Source organism: Neovison vison, chromosome 2 (genome assembly GCF_020171115.1).
Source record: "Neovison vison isolate M4711 chromosome 2, ASM_NN_V1, whole genome shotgun sequence".
Lineage (NCBI taxonomy): Eukaryota > Metazoa > Chordata > Mammalia > Carnivora > Mustelidae > Neogale > Neogale vison.
The window spans coordinates 25,955,422-25,979,551 of record NC_058092.1 but is presented as its reverse complement, the minus strand read 5'-3'; the positions used below and the strand labels follow the sequence as shown (position 1 = coordinate 25,979,551).

Sequence of the window (24,130 nt, the reverse complement as noted above, 5' to 3'; positions counted from 1 at the left end):
ACACCTGTTCCCTTCAGAAGCCCAAGTCCCTCCCTCTGGGCCCTCCTCATGTCTCCCCCAGGGGACAGGTAGGACCTGGTGATGCTGGATGTGGGCCCCCAAACCCCAAGATGATGAGCTAAAGGTCCAAAAGAGCCAAGACCTCACAGAGAGAACCCAGGAAGGTACCTCCCAGGACAGACACAGAAATGGCAGAACATGGGGGGCTGGTGGAGTTCTGGGCCTGGGAGGGGATTGACAGGAAAGAGAAGCAGGTCCTGGAGCTCACACAAGGTTCTGGAGGGATATGTCCTTTACTCCGTGTAACAGGTAGACACCATAAAAAATGCCCCTCTGGAACCATGTTCGGGATATACTTTGCTGGCAAAAGCATTGACAGAATAGTGTGCCCAGAAAGCCACATCTGTATAAAAGGTTGGTATAAACAGATGTCCCTAGAAGGGTCCTGAAGGAACCAGCAGGAGCAGCTGCCTCTGAGACTTTTTTTTTTAATTTTTTTAATTTTGTACCGTGTTCTTATATTACTTTTTTCAGATACACGCACAAATGTAAGGTTGTCTCAACATGCTGCCTCTGGAGCTAGGGGGACGTATTGTTGTTTGTGAAATGGGGGTAACTGGGGAGACCCTGGGAGCCAGGCTGTCTCTCGTCTCTATTTTTCTTGACGCCACACAGCCCCTACTATTAGAAAAGTAGCTCTGGCTCACTTAATAAAGTAACCTGTACCTGTGGGCTCTTCTCTACCCTCTGGAACATTCCAACATACTTCAGGTCAGAGGTACAGTTTGCTCCCTGAGGGGAGAAAAGAGGCGTAGGGGTGTGAGTCTGGGCGTGGCTTCTGTCCACCTGTGTGTGAGCAGCGGCCAGACCTGCCTGGAGATGCAGTGCAGTGTCAGCCTCTCCCCACACCCCCCCATATCTGCCCCAAGACTTTCACCGTCTCTGAATACACATGTGTGCCGCTTAGCGGCAAGCATAGACCTACGTCTTCCTTTGTGTCTCTGTATCTGTGTGTCTGTCTCTGCGGCTTTATTCTGATTCTGTGTTTTTGTGTATGTGTGTACAGGAGGCAACAAGCCATGGTCGTTGGCAGCATGGACTCTGAAGTTAGGCTGCCCAAGGTCAGACCCCGATTCTGTCCTCGTGTAATTTACAAGCGGATATCCTCTCCTGGCTTACCCGTGGAAGTGGGGGGTGCCAGGTTTAGCAAACAAACAAACAGAAAAGACATCCAGTTAGGTGTGAATTTCAGATAAACAGCAAATCATTTTTTCCATATAACAAGGACCCATACGATATTGGGGGCTTCCTTATACCAAAACTTTATTCACCATTTAACTGGATGTCTTCTATTTTAACAAACTGACCCAGAGGGAGAGGAGTCCTTGGCCCCACTGATGCTGGGCAAAACCATGTGGTTTTCTTTGGCCAGCAGAAGGCAGGTGCACACTGCCATGTGCTAGCTCCAAGGTGATGCTTCCAGAAGCAATGGGTGTTGCTGTTCACCTCTCCGGCTCTCCTGTCACCGAGGCAGGAGCAAAAGCTACTCTGTCTTCAGCATGGTCCCCAAAGGGAGACCTGTGAAATGGGCTTGAACCCAATCCCAGCCCAGCTCAACCCACCCACAGACCTGTGAAGGAAAAATAAGTATTTATTGTTGAAAGTCTCTGGGGTATCAGGGCTGTCTGTCGCCACAGCAAAAGCTAACTAGTATGTTAACTTTATGACCTTGCATACGTTACTTAATATCTCTGTGCCTGGGTTTCTTCATCTCTAACCTATTCCACAGGGTGGCTGTGAAGTTCATGCAGATAAAGCCCCTTGGAGAAGGGCTGGGATGCAGTGAGGGCCCTGGAAGCACCAGCATCTAACACCTAGGGACACAGGCTTGTTTCCAAGTGCACTCTGGCCCTCGTGTCTGTTCTCGGGGACCAAGGGCGGGCCAATAAATCTGGCTAGTGACCTGCTGGACCAAGACGACGAAACAGATATCCTTCTGGCCTGAAGGCCTTCATGGCGCTGGGACAGAGGTGAGGAGGTTGTGTGCTCACCTGTCGGGAGTAACAGCCCAGCTGGGGAGGCAGGGTCTGCTGATAGGGCATCCTAGCTGCTCGCTGCGGGTACAGGCCCTGCAGGGAGAAGGGGGAGGCTCAGTGCAGTGGGGGCAAAGGGCTCCCCACCAGAGAATAGCAGCCATTTGGCCCAGCTTCCCGCTCACAATGCCTGGATTGCCAGCTTGCTTGAGTCCGACCCACCGCACTGCTAGCCAGACCCCTCCATCGACCCCTCACCAAGCTGAGAAGGCACAGCTCACAGCACACAGGAAGCCCCTGCTGAGCAGGCTTCATAGCCTTTCGGGGGAGTGTTTAAGGGGAGAGGGATCTGATGGTCTCTTGAATCCCAGATCTGCCCCCTTGGTGGCTGTGTAACCTTGGGAAAGTCACTTCACGTCTCTGAGCCTCTTTTCGCTTGTCCATAAAATTACACGTGTTCAAACAGGTAGAGCCTGTGAAGGTAGCCAAATTATCTTTGTTGTTACCTATACCCTTTTTCTAAGTGCCTTTCCCCAGACTGCAGTCCTGCCCTAAGACGTGAGGCATCGATGAGCCTCTGCCTGTGTGCGTGTGCTGGTTTGCCTCCATGTTTGTTTTGGCACGTTGACACAGGTGCTTCCACTCGTGTCCGCCGCTGTGTGTTTCGGGAGTATTAGGCTGGGTTTCTGCAGCTGTGTGTCTGCACACCCACACATTCACCCGTGTCTGCTCCTTATGACGAGGACCGGCAGGAAGATAAATGAGTTAGTGCCTCCAACAGCGTAGAACTGTGCCCAGCGCATGGCAAGGCTTCTGTGAATGTTCGGTATTTTCAGCATCGCTCACTGCTCCCCCACCTTGAAGAGGCGGTCGGGCCAGTTCAGCCGAATGGGAAGCAGAACCTTTATTCAGAACTCCATCTGGGGCGGCCCTGGGCGCCCATGTGTACACACACATACACACACACACACACACACACATACACACACACAGAGTTGGCTATAGTGGGTGGGGTCAGATCTTAGTCCCTCCAGGCTCAGACTGCTTCTACCTGACAATTCAGAGTTATCTCCTAAGACGCAGCTCAAAGCAGCCCTCAGGCCAGTATGTCTTTCCAGAAGATTCCAAACCCCAAGATGGTGCCCACATTCTGGGCCAGCTTGTGCCAATTATCAACGTGTTGATGACTGACACTGTGCCCTTGATGACTTCTTCAGCACCCATGGGCTGACATGGGGCCCATCGTCCAGGTCCCCGAGTGTACACAACCTTCAGAGACTGCCCTGGCTCTCTGCTCCCAGGTGACTGACACAGGCCGTGGTCAGGCTGCTCCCACTGCCACCAGCCCCTTTACCTGCGGCCAGAGCACCAGTTCCCCTTCTCTGCAAGCCCTGCGGCCCCGGGGCAACCCTGCTCACCACCATGACCACAGCCTGGTCTCTGCGCACCCCCCCTCCCCCCAGCCAGTGCCTAAACCTGAATAGTCAGACAGTCAGACAGGCAGGTTCCCTGCAGCTGTTCTGGTGCACAGCGAGCTCCGAGACCAGGTTCCACATGCCCATCTCCCTCCTGGTCAGCCTGGGCTCTGCGTGCACAGCCAACTCCCCAGGGCCACCGTCCTCCCCATACCTGGGCTGGGCTGCCCCTGGGGCCCATGCAAGACAAAAAGCCGCCCATCCCTGCTCCATCCTGGATGGGTTTGCAGGAGTCAGGACCACACGCATCAGTATGAGCAGCACACTCTCTGACCTTCAGGACATTTCTAGTTGTTCAAATTGCAATTCTGCAATTCTGTAAAATCACAAGCAAGGGTAAATAAACATTCATTCTTCTTTGCTTAAGGTCACGGCCCCTTTCTACCTTTCCTCCTTAACTGGGAACAGAGTTCCTTTATGCCAAGAAGCAGCCTAGGAGCCTCCAGAGCTCCTTGGTGCTGCGGACTTAGTCTTCCATGGCTCTGCATCGCTCCACAGTGGAACTCTGAGTAAATTGGATTTGGGACCTCATCTTTATTCCTAACGCCATGCAGGAGAAGAGACGAGGATAGACCGTTCCCTGTTTCTCCTCTCTGTCTCCTCAAGGTCTGTGGAGCTCCCTGACCCTGTTTCCTACGAAAATCAGGGCTGAATAATAATAAAAACCAACATCTGTATCACACCTTGGACTTTTCAAAGCCCTTTCGCACTCGTGGACTCAAATAACCTTACAACGGAGTCCATGCCCCCGCCACCATCGCTGCTGCTAATTGCTACGAGCCCATTTCACAAGTGAGGAGACCAAGGCTCAGAGCATTTAGCTAACCTGAGCTTGCCCAGAGTCACCCAGCTTGAAAACAGCAGATTTCTTGAAACGCCAAGTCTTCCAGTTCCAGAACCTGCCTTCCTTTTATTATGTCAGGGCCCTTGATGAGCTGTCTTGAAGCTGGACAGCATTATGAAATCCTGAGAAGCTGCGAGAAGGTAAATGGCCCTGTTCTCCCTCGCTACCTGGGAGGGTCAGTTTCTCCAGCCAAGGCTAAGAAGCCTTAGAGGCAGCCATGAGCTGCAAACACCAGCATCTCCGAAAACAAAGGACCTTCACGCTCAGATAACACATTCGAATCTCACTCCCTCCAAAAAGCCAAGCCAGAGACAATGGACATAGCAAGGAGCTCTTAGCCACTCTATAACGTGAGCCAGCATGCACCTGCTTTATACACTGAGCCCCGAGTGCACTTAGAGCGAATCAGTTTACAATGTATAAAATGATGCGGTTGCTTCTCTTCCCGGGTTGAGGGAAGTCATAGGGCTGGTCTGTGAATTGCGCCTGACCTGGGCTGGACTCTGGGCATCGCAGTCATGTATGAACGCCCTCGCCTGGCCGACGCCCAGCGGGTGGTTCGGGTGGAGCCAAGCCTTTTAAATTACTTCAATGAACGAGTAAACATAAATAAAAAAGAACAGGTCGCTGAGTAGGTAAGTAAAGGACTGAAGAGTGAAGGAGCAAACACAGATACACCAGGTTGGGGAGCACCGGAGAAGAGGTCTGGGGACAGATGAGGGCACGAACAGGGCAGTTCTCTCAAGACCTAAGAAAGGATGACACCGATACAGGACTGACTCACGCTAGCCTCCCCCTCCACCACGCTTCATGGCAGCCCCAGCTTGAGGTTCTCCATCCTGCAGAGGGAGGGGGTGGGCACTTGTCCTCTTTAGCAAACAAACAAACAAACAAACAAACAAAAAAGGCTTGAAAACAAAATATCAGAGAGAAAGACAGACACTTTGCTGAACTCTGTGAGCTTCTGTTTAAGCTTCTGGGGCTGAATCTGGCGGTCCAGCTCAGAGAGGCTCTATGTGGGGTAGAGAAGATCTGCCTTCTGCACAGGGGACACCTAAGCCCAAGGCTTGCTGCTCTGTTGTAAAGGAGATGACACAGGGATCCAAGGAGTCATGGGAGGGAAGGGACATAGAGACTGGGTGAGATAATTTGCAAGTGTATTGTCTTCTCTGTGTGCCTTCTCCATGCTTTCCTGGGCCAGCCCAGGGCAGCAAGCCCCCAAGGATCTGGGTGTACAAGTTGGTGTATCCTGCCCATACACCTACATGCCATTCTGGAGAGGCTGGGGCAGAGACCAGTAGACCAAGAAATCTTAGATACTGAGCACCTTTCCTGGAGAAACTGAGCACAACCTAAAGGGACTGTTGAATCTGCTGAATTGAACTAAGGTTTAAACCAGAGTGGACATTGATTTGATTTTTTTTCCTCCTTCTGTCCAGTGGGCGGCAGCTCTTAAGGGAGATTGACTTAATAGACAGACTAAAGAAACTACATTTTCCTTCATAAATAAGTTCCATGAGGAAAATTTCCAGAAGCCATGCTCCTTGTGTTTCACCGTCCCTTTGTGTCTGGTCACGAACTCCCTTTAGGCTAGGAGCCCCAGACCGTGAATGCGTGCCAGGCCACGGGAGCTGGTACAAGCTAAGACTACTCAGATGTCCTTTAAATAAGGTGGTCATATAGATTGGCATCCACCCCAGAACACTTGGGAGTGAAAAGGGGGTGATTAGAATAATTATGTTGGGACAAAAGACCAAAGCTGGGACTGTCCCAAGTACTCTAGGACACACGTCATCCAACTCTAAAGGAAGTCACAGCAGGTGGGTAGGAAACAAGGACTATGCCCTCATCCCGTGCTGGGAGCCCAAGCACTTCACAGGTTAACACTAGCAAAGCAGAGGTGAGGGACCCTCTCACTCATCTGATACTCACCTGATACTGCGGGAAGGTAGAGTGATTCGTGAACACAGGAGGAGGCGGGTAGTTCAGGTTGAGCCAGAGTGGCTGGTTCAGGGTGGCTGAGGTCAAGGCTGTAGCAAAGCGTGGGGTGAAAACATTCCCTGTGTACTTGAGGTTGCTCTTGTCGGCCACCGTCACAGGTGGGTTAACTGTGAATCACAGGAGAAGGAGAGTGTCTCAGGGACTGCGGAAGGAGGAGGCCAATACACCCGCAGCACCAGGGCCACCCCGGGGTTCATGTTCTCAGACGTCAGGTCCTTTAAGCTCCAAGAGGGTTCCTCAAAGTGTGGGGGACTTTCCAGCTATGGGAAAACGTCGTTTGCACACACCTGGCCGATTTGGAAGAGGTGTGAATCCCAGCATGGTCTGGCTTAGAGCTCTTTCTCCACCATTCGCTGGTAAAGGAGGTGGTTTATCAAGAGAAAACAATGCACCAGGTTACTAGGGCCATAGTTCACCCATGTAGAAAACGAAATGCTTCTCAGTGCTTTACAAAAATCCAGTTTTATACCGACAATTGCTATGCCATTGGAATTCATACTAACCAAATTATTAAAGTAGCAGCCCCCTGAGGACGTACACTTGGCCACACTGAGGACCTTACCCAGGTTATAGAAAACTGACATGGTATGACCCCAAATTAGTCTGAATGGATGAGATCTGGTTGGGTTGTTCTAGGATATGAATCCTTGACTCTCCCCCTCTGTCCTGTGGGCTTCTAGAGTCAAAGATGGAGCCTCAACTTCCCCTTAGGAACATCTTTTGGGGGAAAGGAGGTTTGACGGAGACAGATGTCGGGAGAGAAAGGAGGGACATGGATAACCTCAGTTTAAGAATCATCTGAAGCATGGATTTTTCCTTGGCTTGAACAACTTGAGGGCATAGAGGTATGCGGGCTCAGGGCTGTATTCAAACTGACCCCTGGTGGCCCCCCTGGGACCCTAAAATTCACCTGCATTCCTCTAGCAGTGGTAGTCCTGATAAGGGACATGGGAGAGAGTCATTTCCCCATTCTATGAGTTTAAAAACAGACGCCCAGAGAAAGCCAGTGACTGGCCCTTGGATGAGGCAGCCATTTGGTGGCGGAGCCATCACAGGGCCATGAGAGTGTCTGGAAGGGGCGCTGGGATGGCTCAGTGAGTTAAAGCCTCTGCCTTCGGCTCAGGTCATGATCCCAGGGTCCTGGGATCGAGCCCCGCACCGGGCTTCTGTTCAGCGGGGAGCCTGCTTCCCTTCCTCTCTCTCTGCCTGCCTCTCTGCCTACTTGTGATCTCTGTCTGTCAAATAAATAAATACAATCTTCCTCCCTATCCCATCTTGTTTCATGGATTCTTCTCCTACCCACTTACCATAAGTGACTCTTAATCTCACGAAACAAACTGTGGGTTGCTGGGGGGAGGGGGGTTGGGAGAAGGGGGGTAGGGTTATGGACATTGGGGAGGGTATGTGCTTTGGGGTAAATTGGAAGAGGAGATGAACCATGAGAGACTATGGACTCTGAAAAACAATCTGAGGGGTTTGAAGTGGTGGGGGGGTGGGAGGTTGGGGTACCAGGTGGTGGGTATTATAGAGGGCACAGCTTGCATGGAGCACTGGGTGTGGTGAAAAAATAATGAATACTGTTTTTCTGAAAATAAATAAATTGGAAAAAAAAAATACAATCTTTTTTTAAAAAAAAAAAAAGAGTGTCTGGAATCCCCTTCCTCTCCAGCCCCTCCCCGCGCAGGGCCAGCTTACGTTTCAACTCCAGCCCGTCCACCTCCACTTTGCTGCGAAGCTTTAGCTGCATGCTTGGGTTTTTGGTGGCCCCAAGAAACTCATAGAGCAGGTTCTTCTCAGCCGGCCACGCAGGCTTCTTGGCTGGTAGGGCCGTGGTCACAGAGCCCACTGGGTCACTGCACCCCTCTTCACCGCAGGTGTCCTTCCGGCTCTGGGGCCACTGACTGAGAAAGAGGCTCTCTCGACCCTTGGTCGGCTCCTTGATGCCAGAGTTCCATTCTATGGCAGGGGAGGGGAAACTGAGTCAATGGATCTGGTTGGCCACAGGCTGGATGCGGGGAGCACTTTCTTGTGGACAAAGTGACAGGTCCTCCCTAGCACACACCTGTGGCTCAAACCGCTCTGGGGTCTCCCTTCCAGCCCAAGCCATTCACAGTCTCCTCCCTGAAGCCTTCATGGACCACTGCCCATCACAGCCTTCCCCTCTCATGCGTGCAAACGTGGATCTGTCCATCCATCCATCCTCTTCCTTCCATCCCAACTTCCATCCTTCCAATTACCTTTCTTTTCTTCTCTCTCTCTCCTTCCTCCCTCCCCTTTTCTCTGCTTTCTCTCCTTTCTACCTTTTTTCTTTCTTCTCTCCCTCTTTTGTTTCTCCCTTCCCTCTATTCATCCACAGTGTCAAGCTCGGGATACAGAGGCTGCCTTCAGCCCCGCCGCCTGGCTCCATAGGGAAGATGCGCAGCTTCTACAGAACACGTGGCCTAGCTGAGGTCCGGCCCCTCACCGTGGACTCTACTCCTGCTTTGGTGCTCACGGGTGATCCAGCCCGTTTGTCAGCAGCAGGCCCTGACCTGAGTACTGAGGACACCGATGAGTCAGAGCCAGACTCGGGCCTGCAGGAGCTCACAACAAGAAGGGAGAGAGAGAGAGAGACAGACCCAGAAATAGCTCCAGGACAAGGCAGATGGGAACTGTGAGGTGACAGAGGGACACAGTGGGAGAAGAGGGTGGCTGAGACGGCTTCTCTCAGAGAGGGTCAGAGGGTTTCCAGAAGGAAGTGGGCCTTCCAGGAGGCCTTCCATTCAGGAGTACAGGGAGATGGCATGGCAGGGGCAGGCATCAGAGAGACTCAGCAAGTGCATGTCCACACAGTGCGTGCCGCTGGGGCCAGGCCCGGGTCCCCCTGCAGGCAGACAGAGCGGTCCCCTGGTGTGGGATGCTGGCTGGACCATCCCAGGACCCTCCACAGCAGTGATTTTTTTCACCTAGATTTCCTTTCGAGCAAAGGGACTCATTCTTAAAACAAAACTAACTATGGGCGAAATCGTATTTATGTGGGTTTGTTTGTTTTTAAGGCAATGTCTGGCTGAAGTAGTGCTTTCCACTCCTTTCCCAGCCTGGAGGCTTTGCAGGTCTCCATGGAGCTTGGCTGGGAAAGAGCGCCGGACACCCAGCAAGGACCTCAGATTGTTCCCGGTGCAGCTGGATCAGAGGACCTGTGCCCAGTGTCACCTGTTGGAAATGGATTGGATCCCTCTAGCTCGTGCCCCTGCTGCAGGCCAGTGGTCTTGTGGCTAAGTCTGGATAGCACCGGGCCTGCCCTCCTAGCACCATCCCAGTGAAGGAAACAGTGCTCTAGCCTGAGCCAATTTAGAAGAAAATGACATTTTTAGCAAAACATGTCCCTGGAGTCTCTTCCAAGAGTTTCTCTGGTTGCCAAGTTTAGCCCCCAGCCAGTGTGCTGAAATAACAGTACCCACTAATAATAGCCTTTTCCCCAGAGACCCACACACCTGCCGTCTCTCACACACCTCCCATTGCCTTGAACAGGCCTGCCACTCACTCAACTCCAAAGCTCCCTCTTTCAACGTCTGTGTACACAGACAGACAGAAGACAGACACACACACACTCTTGCCTGTTGTTCCTCTGCCTCCCTTACATGTGCACAACGATGCATACAAGATGGATACACAGAGATACACACACAGAGACACACTCAGATGTCCCCACACCCACATTTTCTCTAACACACCTACATCTATAAAACGTCCTTTGGCACACCTTTGCCCATACATCTATACATAGATACACACACACACACGTAGTGGGGAGGGTGGGTGGGACAGGACGACCTCCAAGCCGGCAGCCCCATCCCACAGAGAGCTAGCCAGGTGTCCTTCCTGGAGAAGGAGGTAGTAGGAAAGTCTCACGCTCTGGGCAGGGCCCGACTGTCACACTCAGAACTCACAAAAAGCCCTCTGCGTCCCAGGGCCTTCCCAGGCCCCAGAGTCCAGCTTGCTGTCCCCAGCTCTGATTACTTGGCCTTCCCAGAATGTTCCAGAACACAGAACATGCACCTCTTCTCTTAAGGAGATGGATTCGGGCCCTCCCAACACAGCATCTAAGTTATCAATCCATGCTTACAGCCTGGGGGTGATTTTTCTTTTGGTTGACGTATGATCAACTCTCCTAAAGACTGCTGACTGTAAGCAAATGTCTCTGCCATCAGTCTGCCTTGGAACCATTCAGTCTGAGTGGCTGGATCGCAACACGCAGAACCTGGAGGTGGGGTGGGGGGAACTTGGAAGGTGGCTGGGCTTTCAGGAAAGGGTATGGACTCCTCAGTTAGCAGGTGGAAAGACATTGTTCTAGGGTTCAGGAGTCCCAGGGAACAAGTTCGGGGCAGTCTGAATGGCACTGGAGAGTTTGCACATCCCCATCCACCCCATCCCGGCCCCAGAGTGAGGACCAGTCCTCGTGGTCAGAACAGGTGCCTCCATCGGAAGCCAGATGACCCCAGCTGCTAATCACACTTCCTTCCTATCCATCTTAAAGTCCGTATGCTGCAGTTTCAGCTGGAGTAAATGCCTCCGTCAATGTATTCTGCATGCCTGGATTCAAAAAATGAGCCAGTTACCACATGTGCCTCTATCTCCTCTCAAAGTGTGTTGGGATCAAGGCCACTATGTTTGCTTCCACAAGCTGTGTCCCCATACATGGGCATCCAGCAGAGGGGGCCTGTGGGTGCTGAAAACTGCTTGCACTTGGGGACTGTGTACATCAGAGAGACCACCGTGTCTAACTCTGTTCAAAGATGCTGCGTGTACCTGCTGCAGCCCTAATGGGCTCTCCAACAGGCTCCTCCCTGCAGGCCCACTCACTAGCCCAGCCCCCAGCCCCCAGCCCCCAGTCACACTCACCCATTAAGAGGTGCCCCTCCACAGTGGACTCAGCCTCGGGCTTGGAGCAGATCTTGGCAAACACCGGGAGCTGCCTCTTCTGAGCAGGGAGCTCAGGAAGCTTGTCAGGGGGTGCGGGAGCCGGGGGCGGCAGCAGGAGGAAGGGGCCTAGTCCTGTGGTTTCCCTGGGTCCCGGCCCATTGAACATGCTGTTCTGCAGGAAGTCTTTGATGGCCCTGGTCTCCTCCAGCACCACCTTGTTGTCAGGAGCCTTAGCTGTCTCTGTGGACCTCAGGGGGAACTGCGCCAGGAGCTTGTTGATTTCTGAGTTGGAGGCGCCCAGGATGTGGCCCCCGTCTTCTGTCCCCTTAACACTCTTGACCTTGGCAGCACGCAGAATGCCCGTGACTGTAGACATGACAGAATCGCAGTCCTGCCGGCTGCTGATCATGGACATGGCCACCTTCGGATCCAGAAGGGTATCGGCGGCAAGGATGTCAGCTCCTGGGTACTCACTGCTGTCTGCCAGTGGGGGAGGTGCAAGAAGGCAGGGAGCCGGCTGTCTGGGCCCCTCAGGGGAAGTGCCGGGTACCTCCAGCTCCCCAGAGGTCTCTGTGACTAAGATGAGGTGCTCTTTGGTCAGGCTCAAGAATTCCTGCTCCACCAACAGGGAGATCTCATCTTTGTCACGGCTGAGCTCCAGAGCTCTGCAAACAGGTCAGAAAGAGTTGCTTTAGTGTCAGCTCACTCAGGGGTTGGGGGTGCCTGTAGCAGACCCCAGGCCACAGGAAAAGGGGACAGAGAGAACACATCTCCAGGTAAGTGAAACCCACTGCTTTCTCAAGAGGGAAAATGCACAAACAGCAGATTCCCAAGATGTTTCTAGGCCCCCAGCAGGCCCCGGCACCAATAGCACAGTTCTGGGAATCGGGACATCGGGGTCCTCTCCAGATGCTCCATCTTGCTGAGTAACCTGAGCCTCAATTTCAGTCCCTCCCTCCCTGTTCAGTTGTGCCCGGGACATGAAGCAATGAAAGACGAGCACGTTGGGGTCGGGAATGAGTCAACAAGCCCTGAGCACAGAGGCCAGAGTGCTGGGGCTGAGCCCCAGGAGTAGAGGGCTGGACCGGTGCCCTGGCTCCCTCATCTCCCTGCTATGACCCTGGGCAGGTGGCTCAGCATCTCCATGCCCTGTCTCCTCATCTGGTCAACAAGAATATCAGAGATGGCAAAGCACTATGGCATAGGGTAAGGCTGACCCAAGGTGTGTCAGCCTGGTTGGATCCTGGAGATCACACTGTGGTCCCTGTGGGTGGAGACCTATGGCTCCCCGCAGGCTGGCACGGCCCTCTGACCAGATCATGGCATCTGCATTAAGCCTCACCTCTTGGGAGCACAGGAGTCACTTGGTCCCTGCACGGATTCACAGGCATCTCCCTGAACTCCCACACCAGCCTCTACCCACATCTCCAACACTGGGTCCCAGCTGGACCCCTGATGGTCAACCCCAGCCTGATGGGCCCGATGGGGCCCAGGGACTCTAGGTGCTTGCTTGCTGGCTCTTTCCAGATGGTGGAGAGAATGTCAATTGTCAGGCTGGCAATAAAGATGCCGGCCTGGCGTCTTTAGCTAGGGGGCACCTTCCTCCCTGACACGGTCAGAAGGACCGCGGCAAAGTAGCTTAAAACCATCTGCTTTCCATATGTGATGTGCTCCATAAAAAGTGGCTGAGGTGGTCTACAAAGAGCATTCTGGAAACTGCTCAGTGCCCCCTGGGGGAGGGTGATGAAGCCAATGAAGGGGCAGGAGGAAGATGAAAATGCCCACGAGGGGAGCTTAGCCGTGGGGGAGGCCAGGAGCACACCCCTACCCTGACGGTTCCTCCCCAGGGCTCAGTTTGAGTCCCTCGAGCAGGGACCATGAATCCTGATGGCCGGGATGTGCCTTCCTCGTAATGCTCTTCGTGTGTGAGCACGTGCCTCACCCGTGCAAAAGAACAGATGCGCACACTTGTGGATGTGTTTGATGAGCACACACACGCACCAGTGCAAAACAACGCGGGGCAAGGGAAAAAGTCACTGTACTTGACAACCACTCAGAACAGGCACAGCAGACAGTCCCATGTTCTCCCAGCTGCGCCAGGCATTACCCCCTTAGTTTCTGGGTCCTCATGAGGTCCAGGGGGTCCTGGGAAAGGAGCTGGGTGGCCAGAGCCCTCAGGAAACACAGGTGAGAGCATGTCACCACTTAACCAACTGACCACCAGCCCTGCAGGTGGCCTCGGCAGACTTAGAAGCAGAGATGGGCCAGGAGAAAGCAGATTCTAGCCAAGCAGACCTGGGTCTCCATTGGGCACTAATGCCTATTTCATGTCAGACCCTGGAACCCCAGGGCCTCCTCTGTAGCCTGGGCATGACACTTGAACCAAGGTTGTGATGATGGGGTGAGAACCTGGAGAGGCAACCCGGGTTTGAGCTTGGCACTCGTCCTCTGGGAGCTCCCAAAGGCGGCATTGCTACAGGGACACGGGGCTGTCTTCCACTCTGGTTCTCTCCTTCCTTTCATTCTCTCCTCTTCCCCTTCCCCCTCCCCCCTGCCCTCTCCTATTCCCTTCCTTTCCTCTGTCCCATGTCTAGACTTTGGCTATAAATAGGACCCACTCTCATGGCTATGTTCCTGCGAACAATCAGAATAAAGAGACCCCCCTTCTTCCTCTTCATCATCATCCTCAAAGGGAACAGGTGAATCTCGAGTTACAGAAACCAGACATTTGGAAAAAAAAAAAAAAACCTTGCAAAGCAAGCTATATACCAATAGATTTTTTTCTTTTTTTTAGGAAGACCTACTACAATTATGTCAATTTTAAAACATTGTGATAACAGTATTGTGGTTTATACTTAACAAAGAAATGAGTCCTTATCTCTTAGAGGTAGATAAAATTATGTCTAAGATTTGCTTTAAACTTAATCTAGCAGGGTAGAGGGAAGAGGGGGACATAGATGAAACAAGGTGGCCATGGGTTGACCATCACTAAAACTGTGTGATTGATCAGTACATGGGTTCATCATGTACTACTGGCTCTGCTTCTGGCTGATTTTTTTTTTTTTAATAAAAATGTTGCACAGTAGATGCACACAGAAAAAGTCTCACCGCTTGAATCCTCTCAAGTACCAACTCCAGGAGAAGTCAAAGCAGATTCTAAAAGACCCTCAGGACCCTGGGGTCCCTGTATCAAAAACACCCAAGACCGTCCCTTCTCAGCACTCAAGAGGACCCTTGTGTCCCCTTCCCAACCTGGGACATTAGCAGATGCTGAGGATGAACAACTGTTCTTTTTATTTTTTTTCTTTCCATTCTGTTCAGTTAGCCAACATAGAGTACATCGTAAGTTCTTGTTATAGCGTTCAACAATTCATTAGGTGCCAGTACTCATCCCAACATGTGCCCTTCTTAATACCCCTCACGTGGTCACCCCATTCCCCAGCTCCCTCCCTCTGTAACCCTCAGTTTGTTTCCCAGAGTCCAGAGTCTCTCATGGTTTGTCTCCCTCTCTGATTTCTTCCCACTCAGTTTTCCCTCCCTTCCCCTATGGTTCTCTGCTCTATTCTTTATGTTCCACATATGAGTGAAACCATATGATAATTGTCTTTCTCTGCTTGACTTACTTCACTTAGCATAATCCCCTCCAGTTCTATCCATGTTGATGCAAATGGTGGGTATTCATCCTTTGTGATGGCTGAGTCATATTCCATTGTATATATGGACCACATCCTCTTTATCCATTGGTCTCATGAACGCCTGTTCTTACTCCTCTGGCACATTACAGCAATCAGGGGCCCCTTAGGAAGTTGGCATTCCCAGCAGGGGCAGCGCAGTGCCAAGGATACAGGGTCCACTCTGGCTGTGGGCCCTCCATGCACCCCTGAAATGCTGCCGCCAACCTCCCAGCCCTCCCTTAAGCCAGTCTCCACAAACTCCTACTTCCCTTGCTTCTGTCACAAATCCACTACAGGCCAGACAGGAAGCCATGCATCCCTATACATGCTTGAATTTAATCTTCTTCACACTCATGAGCAATAGATAGCATCATCCCCACTTTACTGATGGGGAAAAATGAGCCTGGTTGAGGACAAGGACCTTGTCACCTAGAAAGTGTGGGAATGTGGGTAGGTTCAGCTGCCTTCACGACTTCCCCTTACCCCATCCAGCTTCCTTTCCAGGGAGAGCTATCCAGCAAGGACTCCCTGCTTCATGGCTGAGCTCTGTTCCCCAATCAGAGTGCAATAAGATCTATTGCTGGTTTCATTCCATCACTCCAGCCTGGGGAGGATCATCGTGGTGAGTCCTGAGTCTGTCATCCATGGCATTAGCTGTCCCTGACAGGTTCATGTCAGCTGCATGTCTGATGAGCGTGTCTCCTGGGTCTTCCGCCAATTTACAGATAGAAATGTTGAAGGGAATGAGTCTAGGGCTGAGCCTAGGAGACAGTGCCAGAGACCCTCCCCACAGCCTGACAGTAATCCTGGATCAACACTTTGGGGGAATAAATCAATCCAGTCACTATCATCCAATCTCTTCTTCTCCAAGACAGCCTTTATCAAACACCTCTCTGCAATCAAGATTCATCACACAGTTACAAGTCCCTGATCAAGGATGTCCCTACCTGCCTTCTCTCCAACCCCCAAGAAAACAAGATTCGTTTGTTCTTGTTTGTTCTAGAAAACTGCCTGCCTGCAGTGTTAGGATGTTCTCAGAACTCAAATCAATCCATCTCTCTGCTTAAACCCTCATGTGGAATCTCATTACTTATAGGATGAAATTTAAACTCCTTCCTGGCCTTCAGGGCAGATACTAAGTGGCCCCTCCTGCTTTGACTCCTTCACCCAAGCCCTTCTGGCCTTAAAAATATTCCTTGACATGCCAAGTTCATTCCAGCCCCAGGGCCTTTGCATTTCCTGTGGAATGCTAGATCATCCCCTGACTGCTTCTTCTCATAATTTAGGCCTCAGCTCATGTTTCCTACTCCCAAAGTAACCTTTTTTGCCCATTTTAAAAGTTCCCCCCCCCACTAGGCACTCTCTGCCCCACCAATCTGCATATTTTCTTCATGGTATTAACCATCATCCACAGCATCATTTTGTCTTTACTCCCCACAACAACATAACCTCCCCGAAGGCAGGGGTTATATCTTGTTCAGCACAGAGCTCCAGGGTTTAGAGCAGTGCCTGACATCTGACTCCAGCTCAGGGAGAGTTTGCTAAATCAATGAGGAAACTAGCTCATGAACTTATCTTTACCTGTATCCATCTCTTGGAGCTCTTGACATTGAAAGCTCTGTTGCCAAAGACTGCTCAGCTCCTCCCCACAGGTTGCAAACTCTGTGGCTTTGGTTCCATTTTCTGGCCCCCACATCTGGCCTGACATCTCTAAGCTGGTCAGATGACACAAGCCACCTGTTCAGCCCAGTCCTAAGAATGCCCCACCTCTACACAGCAGTCCCACGGCAGACCCCACAGAAAGCCTACCTGACCTTTGCAAGCACTTTGGGGATCCCAGGAAGATTTTTCATTCTTCCCATGACTTCCCTGGGTTCAATGTCGAGTCTGCTCCCCTACATTTCCTGGAATCTATCTTTTCTTTTCTCCTCCTAAGAAGTTTTGCCGATCCTGGCACCTCTCCCATGCTATTTGCTTTCTCCTTTGAGTTGGTAAAAACCATCAAATCTGCCACAGACTCTATCACAGTGAATCATTCAGGAAGGTTAACCCAGTTCTCGGGTGCTGACAAAGAAAGAAGTCAGGATTGGTGCTGTGGTTCCAGTGGCCGCCACCACCTCTGCGTTGCCCACCTCCAGGAGTGACAAGTGTCTGCCAGCGGCTCTAGATGTAAGTGCTATGCATGATTTCTGCATTTGCAGTGTTCAGAGTCATATAAAAATAAAGGCTATTGACTGGTTGGCACCCCTTCCCAGAATAATGACTAAGCAAGCACACTGTTAGCTCCCAACAGCGGTTCTGTGTACATGATAACACAGAGCAAAGATGAAAACTGCTATTCGTCCAAGCCAGACAACAGAAAAACACAAGCAGAGAATTGTTAGTGCTACAAGAGGACACCCAAAACAAATATTTTCTTCCCACCATGGCATTTCAGACGAACGACAAACATGGTACCCAAGCCCAGTACTCGGGTAACATGGTTGATGATGGCTGATGGAGGTGAAGGACCCCAGGACTGATGCAGACCTGGGCCTGAGTGACAGTCCCTCCACGGACTGACCTCATGACCATGGGTGAGGTTCTGACTTCTCTCCCTGTCCGTACAGCTGAGCAGCAAAGCGTAGTGGCCAAGAGCTCTCTCCCTGGAAAGAGTTGAAAATGGACTCAAACCCCTGATGGTTAACAGAGGCCAAACGTTATGCAAGTTGGCTAACATGTTTAAGCTCAGGTCCCAGGTCACAAAATAATAAGAAGGCTTAGCACTTATGGAGGGCTAACTAACTGGCCAGGTGCTGTGTTAGGTAGTTTCCATGCCCTTTCAAGAGGGTGGAATCAAATCCTCCAACAGCCCCAGTGGGGTAGTGTGGTCAACTGCTCACTGTAACAGGCCCCATTTTATCATGGCTTCCTATGTCCAGGCCCTTCAGGAGTTTCCACCAATCTTCATTCAGTAATAAGGAAAAATATCTAGGAATAAATTTAACCAAGAAGGTAAAAGACCCGTACTCTGAAAACTATAAGACACAGCTGAAGGAAATTGAAGACAACACAAATGAATGGAAAGATACACCATGCTTATGGATTGGAAGAATTAATATTGTTAAAATGTCCATCTAACCCAAAGCAATCTGCAGATTCAGTGTAATTCCTAACAAAATGCTATTATATAGCTAGAGCAAATAATCCTAAAATTCATATGAAACCACAAAATACCCCAAACAGCCAGATCAATCTTGAGGGAAAAAAAAAAAAGAACAAAGCTGAAGGTATCATGCTCCCAGATTTCAAACTAGAATACACAAAGCTATAGTAATCAAAACAATATGGTGCCAGCACAAAAGTAGACCCATAGATCAATGGAACGGAACTGAGAGCCCAGAAATAAATTCATGACTGTATGGTCATTTAATCTGTATAAAGGAAGCAGGAGTGCACAGTGGAGAAAAGAAACCTCTCCAATAAATGCTGGTGGGAAAACTGGACAGCTACATGCAAAAGAACGAAACGGGACCACATTCTTATACCATCTACAAAAATAAACTCAAGATGAATTAAAGACCTACATGTAAGACCTGAAAGCATAAAACTCCTAAAAGAAAACAGGCAGTAAACTCTTGGATAACAGTTTTGGCAATATTTTCTTGGTTGTCCCCTCAGGCAAGGGCAACAAAAACAAAAATAAACATTTTGGGACTACATTCAAACGAAAAAGCTTTCGCTCAGTGAAAGAAACCAACAGAACAAAATGACAACCTATGGAATGGGAGAAGGTATTTGAAAATATGTACCTGATAAGGGGCTAATGTCCAAAATCTATAAAGAACTCATAAAACTCAACACCAAAAAAAAAAAAAAAGAAAGAAAGAAACAACAACAACCACAACAACAACAAAAAAACCTAACAGACACTTTTCCAAAGAAGAATACAGATGGCCAACAGAAACATGAAAAGATGCTCAACATCACTCATTAGTAGGGAAACACAAGCCAAAACCATAATGAGGTATCACTACACACCTGTCAGAATGGTCACTATCGAGCAGATAAAAAATACCAAGTATTGGCGAGGATATGGGGAAGAGGGGACCCTCAGGCACCGTTACTGGAAATGTAAATTGGTGCAGCCACTCTGCAGAATAGTATAGAGGCTCCTCAAGAAATAAAAATAAAAATACCATCCAGCCCAGCAATTCTGCTTCTGGGTATTTTCCCAAATAAAATTAAAATGCTAATTTGGAAAGACATAAGCATCCCTATGTTCACTGCAGTGTTATTTACAATAGCCAAGATCTGGAAGAAACATAAGTGTCCATCAAGAGAAGAATAAAGAAGATGTGACACGTGTGCGCGCGCGCGCACACACACACACACACACACACACACGGGAATATTACTCAGCCATCAAAAAGAATGAAATCTTGCCATTTGTGACAACATGGATGGACCTAAAGGGTATTCTGCTGAGACAAATAAGGCAGATGGAGAGAGACCAATGCTGTATGATTTCACTTACACAGGAAATCTGAAAATGAAAACAAATGAACAACCAAAACAAAATGGAAACAGACTCATAAATACCGAGAACAAACTGGCGGTTGCCAGAGGGGGAAGATGGAATGGGCAACACAGGTGAAAGGAATTAAGAGGTACAAACTTCCTGTTGTAAAATACACGAGCCACAGGGATGGAAAGTACAGCATAGGGAATATAGTCAATAACATTGTACTGTAATAATTTCACTTGGTGACAGATGGTGACAAGACTTATGGTAAGCTTTTTGTAATGTATATAAATGTTGAATCCCTATGTTGTACACCTGAAACTAATATAATATAATATAATATGTCAACTATATTTCAATAGAAATAGAATCAAAATTATAAACAAAATACATTTCATACAAAAAAGAACAATGAGCGGAGACTCAAAGTGCTTGGACATTAGGACCTCATCCCATGTTTGTCTTGGGACTTAGCAATGCCCATGGGCATGGGAATAGGAGAGCCTACCAGAGGATGAACAGCCCATGGAGGGGAAACCCCAAGGCCCCCGGGCCACCAATTGCCACCCCCAGCTGACTGCAGACGTGGGTGAAGGGGAGCCCCATATAGTCAAGCCCAGCCCTTCCAAGAAAAACCACTCTGCTGAGCCCAGGACAGACTGCTGACCCACAGAAAGGGAAGCTAAGTGGTTAGTGATGGTTTTGAGTCACCAGGCTTCGGGGTGGTTTGTCATAGATCAAAAGATAACTGACACAGAGAGGATTTTCCCAGTTTTTAAAAATGAAGAAGCAAAGAGACAGAGAAGTTAAGGTAATTTTCCCAAGGTCCCAGAATTGAGAGGTAACAATGGGAATGAGTGGAGGCAATCTTGTTCACATGGTACATTTTTTCAAATGCTGGACCACATTGTTCTGCAAACACCAAGTGAGAAGTTGCGTGGGAGAATAGTAGGTGCACACACCCAAGTTAGGAGGGTGAGAAAAGCCTCATTGAGGAAGTTTCATTTAAGCTGGGGGAGAAAAGAAAGAAGCATGTATTTAGGTAAAGAATGCAAGGAAAAGCTTTCCAGACACAGGGAATAGCATATACGAAGGCCATGAGGCAGAAAAGGGCTTGGTGCATTGGCATGACTGATGCCGGAGTGTGTGGGGCACATGAAGGGTGGGGTCACGCCAGGTGAATTTATAAAGAGATAAAAGCAGGAGGTGGTATGTGCCAGGACTCTGAGTGATGAGAGGGGATTCAATTCCAAAGGCACAGGGAAGCAGAGGAGAGATTTCAGCAAGGAGGCGCCAGGCTTAGGTATTTTCCCTCCAGGGAACAGCCCAGAGGAGTGACAGGAGGGGTCTGGGGCCTGACCCACCGTCTGTGCTGTGTCTACTGGGTGCCAGGTATATGCTCAGCACTTGTCCTTCCAACAACTAGGAAGGGTGAGCAGCACCTTCATTCCCAATTTAGAAAGAAGAAATGGAGACTCACGAAGTCTGAAAGGTAACTTCAAGTTCACCCAAGATCAGGGTTGGATCCAGTGCCACTCAGCTCCAAGCCTCTGCCTGTAACCACTGCCCTACATTGCCCCAAACAGCAGAAGTGGGAGAAGGAGCCGGGTCTTCGCCGTCGGGACGCCCGCACTCGAACCCCAGCTCTGTCCTTTCTGACGAGGTGACCTGCAATTCACTTCCTTTCTCTGACCCTGGGTGCAGGAGGCCAGAGGCCAGGGAGCCAGCCAGGACTGAGGAGGAGGCGGCAGAAGACAGAACTTGGTGGGCAGGTGAATGGTTATGAGTGGGGGTGGGGAGGAGACCCCAAAAAGCCCCATATAAGGAGAGGTCTTCATCACGGAGGCAGAAGCTCTGCTGTCCAGTCCAGCGCCCACCCCTGCTTGACCAAAGTAGTGGACATTTCTAGGTCTTCCTGTCTGCATGGGGAGCAGAAACCCTGGTGCATTAGTCACAGCACCCAGGGTGCCCTGCCCAGTGTGGAAGGAAAGGACACAGCCGTCTTGGTCAAAGCTACCTTGTCTCTTCTATCTTCCCTCTCCTCCACATGTGGGATTCACTGAATCGCTCTGGGTCTCCCTCCCCATACACACACGCCACACCCATGCACACACATACCACAGCCATGCACATACACAGACACCCCCCACAGCCATGCACACACATGCCACACCCACGCACACACACTACACCCATGCACACATGTACCACAATCATACCCCCCACCCAGGTGCACACACATACACACAGCCATGCACACTGTGCAAACACCTCACCCACATCCCACACAGCCATACACACATACACCCAACACACACAGCGCACACAGACACACACACTACCACAGGCTTGTGGAAAACCAGCAGGAAGGAAAGGAATGAGGAGGGTGGATTCCACCTTTCCCAGCGGTGAGGGGCCAGGCTCTGAGGTGCTCAGTTTAGGGGGGAGGGGGCACTTGAGAGAATAGGTAGATTCACTCGCCACCCCAGGCCCTGCACACCTGGCTCCCAAAGGTACCTAGGAGACCCTGACCTCTGTCTGCAGGGACATCTCAGTGGGCAGAGAGGTGGGGGGCCTTTAGAAGGCTGGACCTCCCACCCCTCCTCCACCCTGCAGGCTGGGAGGATTAAGTGAAACCAGGAACGTGAAGCACTCGGTAAACTGTTAAGGAGCGCTATGCAAATGTTAGCAGCTCCAAGGAGAGAGCTGCTGACCCCTCACCGCTGCCTGGCCCGGCTGGCTGAGGGTGGGGGTGGGGGAAGACGTCTTGGAACCTCAGTCTTGTCACCTGCGCCGTGGGCATAGTGACGCCACTAGGGGTTAAAGGAGGTAAACCCGTGAAATGCCTCAGCTGCCCCAGCACCAAGCCTGGACTTGGCGTTCCTCTCACTTCTCAGCAAAGGCCTTCACGCTGATAGAGCCCATTTTTTACGGTGTCCATACTTGGCAAACACAGCCAGAAAGCTCCGTCTCCTTCCTTCTTGCACTTCTCAAAGCTGTGTGTCCCTTTTAAACCTAAGGCTCTGTCATCTTTGACCCCCAAAGTACCCAGAGAACTTTCATACAAATGCACAGGAGTCACGTGGGGCAATGGTTCCGAATGCAGATCCCCAGGCACTCTTGAGGAGATGGCCTCTGCATTCTGGTATCTGCATTCTGAATAGGTAGCCCTCCTTCCACCTGACACCCCCCCCCACCCCGTGGGTGTTGACACAAATGATGCCTTTGATGCACAGGAGACAGCCAGCCAGGTGTGAATTTCCCTGGGACAGAACAGCACAGGGAATTGGGACACATTCCCCAGCCCCTCCGCCCCTCCCTGACCCTTGTCCCCCAGGAGAAGCTGAGGGAAGCTGAGCTTCCCTCAGGAAGCTGCTGAGGGCTGGGTCCCCAGACCAGCCAGGTTTTGGGGTGGGGGACTCAGGGAGCTGGAGACTGAGTCCAGACCTGCTGAGGAGTGAGTACAGAGAAAAGGAGATTCCGCGGCATCCAAGGAGCTACAGTGTGATTCGTATTGTTCAAATTATCTTGAAAACTTTTCATTTGAATCTGTTTAATAAGAGAAGGCTTACCCTAAGGAAGAGGTATTTTTTTTAATGTGACTTGGGAGCTGAATTGGAAAGAACGTTGCAACAAAGATATTAAAAAGGGGATTAAACCAAACCACCGGTGGCCCATCTCTGCAGGCTCCCACAACCTGCGACACAGCTCCCGAAACCATAAAATTAAATTAAAAAGGGGGACACGGGACATGGGACGTTAATCATGCTTCATCTTCCCTCGGCCTCTCATGGCTCCTGGTACTAAGCAGACACAGAAAGGCTATTGTGATGGGCTCCTAGTGTCCAGGAAGGAGCTCAGGCTTTGAAGCCTCCCGGGACTCCTATCTCTGCTGCGGCCCCTCCTAGCAGAAGGACTCTGGGCAAGTTACCTAGAGGTTGAGCCTCGGTTTCATCATCTGTAAAATGGGAATAATATCGACCATCTACTAGGAAGGATTGCTAAGACAATGAGATAAACAGAAAATTAAAATGTAGAGCCTGGCATATATCAGATGTACAAGAAAATGTTAGTTCCCCTCTCTGCAGCTTACACAGAAGGAGGAAAAAACCCTGCAATGTCTTGCCTTATTGTTATTCTGTCCTTGGGTCACTCAAGGCTTCCTCTGATGACTGTGACCCCTTTCTTGGATCCTGGCCACCTCCGGTCCTCACCCTCCTTGCAGTGTCATTTTTATGGTCCATCCATCATTCACTTCCTCATTCATTCATACACACTGCATAGCAGCCACCAAGTGCCAGGAACTCAGCTGGGCACCAGGAGACAAAGATGAGTAAGACACAGACCTTGCCCTTAAGGAGCCATGGTCAAGTGGGGGAGGAAGGATTGTGGCCACAAGGCACTGTACAGTATGTGCCTAATGATCAGAAATCTCGTGCCTGAACCAGAACAACAGATCCCATGGAATGCTGTGTCCTCCCCTTTGGCCAACGGTCAACATGAGAGTTGGGCCTGAACCAACTTTTCCATTCTGTCACCCTCATGTAAAGACCCCTATCTCACAGTCCTTAGAGCTAGGGAAGCACTGGTCTCTCCTGATGATCTCTCCTGTTTTCTCTTATTAGATGATATAAGTTATAGAAACCAACTGCTTTGTCCCCACTGTTTGCCCTGCCTGCCAAGAAACTCAGAACAAA

At 50.5% G+C, this 24,130-nt stretch overlaps 1 protein-coding gene across 1 annotated transcript in view; it reads right to left on the bottom strand.

Moving 5' to 3' along the window:
- C2H1orf94 (chromosome 2 C1orf94 homolog) overlaps window positions 1–24,130 on the bottom strand; it is a 38,858-nt gene that overhangs the window by 7,196 nt on the left and 7,532 nt on the right. Inside the window, exons 2-5 of the mRNA XM_044236355.1 lie at window positions 11,235–11,920; window positions 8,049–8,309; window positions 6,285–6,460; window positions 2,052–2,129 (exon numbers count right to left, since the gene is read on the bottom strand). Of these exons, the coding sequence (XP_044092290.1) occupies window positions 2,052–2,129; window positions 6,285–6,460; window positions 8,049–8,309; window positions 11,235–11,920 (1,201 nt within the window). The remainder of the gene's footprint in view (window positions 1–2,051; window positions 2,130–6,284; window positions 6,461–8,048; window positions 8,310–11,234; window positions 11,921–24,130) is intronic.